We start from the raw sequence: 6,097 nt of genomic DNA, 5'->3' as shown, positions 1-6,097 counted from the left end.
TTTTAAAAAAAAAATTTAAGATACTTTGAATTTCTGAGTTCCTGTGAAATTTTTCTGATATATTTTGTTCGTAAAAATATTTAAAATCAGATACTAATTTTATTTTGGTAGCAAAATTTTTTAAAGGGATTAAATAACTCTTTTGTCCATTTCTATTAATATAGATTAACTTTAATCTCGATTTAATTTGCTGTTTATCATTTTCTAATTCTTAGAATTGGAAAAAGACAAAAAATAAGTTAAGCCGAGATTAAAGTTAAAAATAAACATCTACTCGCGCTACTCAATTTCATTCTCAGTATTGTGCCTTTATCTCGTAAAATATACCGAGCCAAATAAATAGAGTTCTAAGCAGTAAATATAAATAAAATCGCGATAATCTTGTCGTTGCCACTGGCGAATATTCCGACGAAGATTATTCTTCTTAGCATCCGAGTCGACGAAGCGACTCGGCATGCTAATACCGACGAGACGCGGATAAAAATGCGGCTAGCAATCAGCGTTTATATGAAAAACACTCCTCCGACACCCCTCTGACATCTACCCCTGACAAACCGCCCCCGACCAATGTCGTCCCATTGCGATGCCGCGATATTACTCGAGTTTTGCCTTTGCGAGCCAACAAGTCGCTCTCTTCTCTCTTCTTAGCTTTCTTTCATCGTCGACTCGAGAGCGGAAAATAACTGGAACTTTGGACGGATAATGCGACACGCCCGCACCCTCTTTCGCTATCCTTCGTCTCGCAACTTCTCTGCGGATTTTCTAGAAATCTTCTTTATTCGTATGCGAGTGTCAACTTTCTTAAAATGAGCGAGATAAGAGAAGCAATGGCTTATGCTAAAACGCTATCTAATGTAATCGTAAACTGGCAATTTTATTTCATATCTTGTTAGTTGAATATTATTTGAACATATCTAATTTGATATTTCAGGGTGTTAGCAAAAAAGAAAAAAAAATTTCCCTGACTTTTCCCGCTTTTCCCGGTCACTTTTCGAAAAAATTCCCTAATTAAAAACTGAAAGATTCTTTAAATAAAAACAAAGGAAAATATTAAAATATTTTATTTTATAAACAGTAGGCACAATAAACAAATATTTATATTCAAAGAATTATTTACCTTAAAGAACAAATTGCAAATATAAATAATAATACGATACGACTTGCAGTGAGTGTTGCAAATGTTAATGTGGGGTCTGCAATAAAAGTCGTAGCGGTCGTAGGGTCTTAGGTCGTAGAAAATTAACCAATCACAGTTAATAAATTATTCTTCTCATATTCGACTGTGATTGGTCAATTTTCTACGACTTAAAACCCTACGATCGCTACGACTTCTATTGTAGACCCCGTATAAGTGGAACATATGACTATTGATACGTGATGAGTTAGAAAACAAATAAATTACGGGAAATACATGAATCTTTGTACAGTTGTACACTTTTTACAGTTTGTATTTATGTTTTTGAAGTTGTTTCAACTTCTGATTTTTACCTTTTACTTAAGAAATATTGTCTAAAAACAAAGTGGTATGTCGGTATCGGTGACCTTCCCTTATGTAATTTATAAAATATATTAAATATCAATAAAAATTCTTGCTTTTTTAAAAACATAAACTCTATTATTTTTTTAACAAAAAATTAGTAATAATAACTATTTAAAAAATAGACTTGAAATTTTTTCTAAAAAAATAACGCTATGTTTGCTTTTCATAGGTTCTGGAATGTTATCTTATAAATGAAATTTCCTATGCTATAATACAACAAAACGGCATTGCCCAGATGTTACATTAAAAGCGCCGAAAAGAGATCAACGACAATGGTGCACAATTTTGGCGTTACGACGCTAGCGTTGTTTCACGCAAGACACAATGCAACCGACTGCAGTGAGACCCTCATGAAAAATTGACCTCCAGTACTGAAAAGAGCGTAACACCGTGTTTCCAGCGCGATAAGTGAGCCTGAATAAAATATGATTAACGACGGACCGTTACTCTTGTGCCAAGTTACTGCAGTTGAGAGAGGTATGTATCGCGTGTGCTTTTCGTCTCTCGCTTTAACATTGTCGTATGAAACAATTTCAGACGGTAAATCATGCCAAGAATTCCATGGAATTCTTACGTCTGTGATCGCGCGCTAACAAAATATATTTTAATGACAAATTCTTTGAAGATCTCTGAGATAATCCTTTCTGAATATATATTTAATAAATAATTACCAACCGTAATATATATCTTTTCTTTACTTTCGACGCTAATTATCCTGGCAATTGAATTTAAATTACCTATTGTCGATCAAATTCGCATGAACTTTAATTAATGAATGCGATTTATTTTCAAGTTGATTTTTAAGTTGAAATTAAATTCCACGTTAAATTTTCGTTAAAAAATCCGTTTTAAATTAATCCCTCAATTAATCCATTCCGAACGAATCTATAGTTGAAATATTGTCTCTGCGAGTTACAGAACATTATAGAGAATTCCGATAAGTGATCGCGAGTTAACACGATTAGCTCGCCGTATGAGCCAAGTCGAGAAATCCTAACTGGTAAATTGGATTCTATTGGATTCGCGATTTTCAGGCGCCATTAGCGATGTTCGGCCCTGTGGGAAACTGCACTCGGCCTGTTCAATGGCGCGGGAACCATTTGGGCTCCGTGGCCGCGAACGGGATCCAATCGAGTACAAGGCTAGAATAGCTAAATCGTAACCGCATTGTGAAAATTGCCGTGACGGCTGCGACAATCGTACGGAATATAAATTAACAATATATTGACAGTTTTATATTGTTTTATATACAAATATCAATGTTATTCTTCGCGAAAATTGGCAATCGTTATCATTGTAAATTTCGCATTTCCTTACTTTAATATTAATAATAACCATTTAACTGAACATATTTTGTTTAGAATCGAAAATATCTTGAATTAAAGATTGACAAGAGAAAATTTCTAAAGTTTGGGCGCATTACAGAAGCCAAACTGATCAACTTCACTTTATGTGAATTTTTTAATTTTTAATAGCAAAATAAATATATACATAATAAATTTATTGTCTCTACTTTTTATTTAATACGTGGTTTTGTTAAATCTAAGAATTTGACTAGATTAATTTTAAAATAATTTTGTTAAGACTATTGACATACAATAATTATGTATATAAGACACTCAAACTGATTGCTACAATGTCAAACTTTTTGCAGCATTGTTCATCATGCTTGAATTTCCTACATAATTATTTTGATAGTCCAACAGAAAATTATTTTCAGATTTGCATCTACCTAAATTTTTAGATATTTCAACAAAATCGTCGTTTCTATGTAAAATCAACCATCAGTTTAGCTTTTGAGAACCTCATTTGCCTCCGAATATATTATTTATATTTTGATTTTACCGAAACGTCAACAACTCAATGTTATTCAAGCTTGAGATAGTACGAAGGTAGCACAGGAATTCCTAAACGCGACTAAATCGGCTAGAGGCGGCGAAGCTTCAAAAAATTCTTACGTCTCCATTTGGACGGTGGCCAAGGACGGGTTGCTCAACTTCGATGCTCGCATCTACATTCTCGATGGTACTCTCCATCTCCCTCCGTACTGACGTACAATGTCACCAGAACAATAATTGCTATGCGCGATTACACCAGTCGAAAACGATGTTCGCAAGTCGGTGCACGTACATTTCAGCACGTATAAAAGTGCGCCATCCCGAGAGTACGAGCATCAATCGATCTTCGATCTTCAAGTTCTTCGAGGCTTTTCTGATCTTCAACTACCAGCAAACATGAAATACTTCACCGTGAGTAAAACAATTGCATTTCTGTTCAATATTGAGACTGAGCTAATATAACAGCTATATGTAGTAAGAACACCAACAATTGTCGAAATTCTTAATCTTTGACTTTTGGACAGTAACGTTTTATGATATTATTCGCTCAATTCTAACAGAAAGAAACAAATCGAGATTAACAAAGCTGCTATAATCAAACATCATATCCTTATTCGATAATAAGAACAAAATAAGAAATTTTCCTTATTTTATGGTATCCTCAAGAACTAATTTAAAAAAAACTGGAACTTTAACCCTTTATCTGTAATCTGAGTCTTTTTTAACACAAATGAAATGTTACTCTCAAATTTCTCCGAAATGAAAAAAGGCAGAATCCGATTCCCTCTCCTAAAATATCTTGTTAAAAAAATTATTTAATAATGTAATATAGAGATGTTAAAAAGTAACGCTGAATTTTTTCGCATTTTTGAAAGCCTGAAATAATAAACAAGAACAGATTGCTGACAGAAAAAATAAAAATATGATCGCAGACGGAGGGTTAATAATCCTAAGTCTCTTTTAATTTCGCGTATTCTTTTAAAGAGTGCATTGGAAGCTTTTAATGTAGTGACACGCCTTTACACTTCTCTTTGACGTGCCCAGGCTATCGCCCTGTTCGCCCTGGTGGCCATTGCAGCCCTCACGGAAGCGAAACCCACCGGGGTGGAGTCCATCGAACCGGCGCGGGCCGAGTCCACCTCGCCGGAAGCGGCCAGGAACAAGCGAGGATTGTTGCTGAGCGCGGCTTATACGGCGCCGCTCGCTTACAGTGCATACACCGCGCCGGCCGTGGCGTATTCCGCATACAACTACCCCTATGCGTACACCGCCTATTCGGGCTACCCCTATTACGCTGCCTCCTATAGCGCACCCTATTACTTGGCCTAGATACGCGACCACATGAGCCCGAGGGAACGCGCCAAACTACCGACCAGCCTCTCTGATTTCGACGACGACAACCACCAACTCGACCAGCCGCACGAGGAGAATACTCGAGATGCGATCACGTAAGATAGTTCATCGACAAGTCTCTTAAGCAGAATATCCACTACATCAAATGAATTCTACTTTCATCAAGAAAAGTGTTTGGTTCGTTCAAAGTGAAATGAGTGTTATACTATTTACTTGGATTCGATTCTTGAAAGGGATTCTATTTTACGAGATACACGTACTTTACTCGAGTTACGCTGGTTAATTCTTTGGAAAATTATTCAAGATTCATATAAGCACGACACAAAAAGTTATGGGCTTGACACAAATAACCATTCGTATGCATGGTAGAGATTCTAAGAGGATCGCAAATGAACAGAAAGCGAACCATACTAAGAACTAGGCCTTATTCGAGTGAAGTACCTTTACTTTCGTTATCGGTAACACCTCTTGCAGTTGTCCGGAGACTATGTTATTCACTCTCTAAAGAAAATACTCGTGTTTATACGGTCTAGTTGAAGAACACTTATTACACTTATCACCTGTATGCACACATATATGTCTCTTATTAAATACTCTACGTATTTACATGAAAACAAATAAAACGGACTGTCCACCACTTGGATTTGTACAAACAGAACTATTCGCGCAACGCGATATATATTACTATTGCACTTCATTGTGTAAAATATGAAAAAAGATCATAAAGCGTTGTCAAAGAAAAAGAACGTCTCTTTGTACACACACGTATACAATGCATTTATAAATTATATAATTCAGTAATAACGTATCTCATTTATATTACTAAATGCAGCGTATTCTCTTATTTCGTTTAAATATTTGTATAAATCTGAATTTTCACGAGAAGACTATTCGCAGCGTGATTCTGTATAATATATCTCATTGTATAAAAAATATTAACAAAAAAAACTGACGAAACGTTGCTAATTCTTCTTCGCGCTTATATCCTCTATAAGACATCTGTTGTATATTCATAAATCATGTAAATCATTACAGAAAACAAAAATATAATGCACAATACAATAATTCTCACAATATTTTTCTCTTTCCTATAATCTCTCTAAAGTAAAACTTATCTGTAAAACCAATGACGTATTTTCTGACAAATATAAATCCGACTTTCCCTCCGATATAATAATTTGGGTTAAAAGATGTGATTCATATTTAATAGAGGGTCTTAATATATTTTTAACTTTATTCTCCTTAAGAGAAGTTAATTCCCAACCACTTTATACAGACAGAATTTTAATGGATGCGTATTTATAAAAGCGGAATGTTTAATGTTACGTAGTTTATTAAAGTTTATAAAAGCTAACCAAGCTGTGTA

At 34.9% G+C, this 6,097-nt stretch overlaps 1 protein-coding gene across 1 annotated transcript; it reads left to right on the top strand.

Moving 5' to 3' along the window:
• The first annotated feature begins 3,697 nt into the window (after positions 1-3,697).
• LOC108732015 (uncharacterized) lies at positions 3,698-5,796 on the top strand. Its single transcript, XM_018462609.1, has 2 exons — positions 3,698-3,789; positions 4,423-5,796. The coding sequence occupies exons 1-2, from the start codon at positions 3,775-3,777 to the stop codon at positions 4,705-4,707; spliced, it is 300 nt and encodes a 99-aa protein (XP_018318111.1). The 5' UTR covers positions 3,698-3,774; the 3' UTR covers positions 4,708-5,796.
• Positions 5,797-6,097: the final 301 nt, after the last annotated feature.

This window comes from Mycetomoellerius zeteki, unplaced genomic scaffold (genome assembly GCF_001594055.1).
Source record: "Mycetomoellerius zeteki isolate Tzet28-1 unplaced genomic scaffold, Tzet1.0 scaffold145, whole genome shotgun sequence".
NCBI classification, from domain to species: domain Eukaryota; kingdom Metazoa; phylum Arthropoda; class Insecta; order Hymenoptera; family Formicidae; genus Mycetomoellerius; species Mycetomoellerius zeteki.
This window is presented reverse-complemented; position numbering and strand designations above follow the sequence as displayed.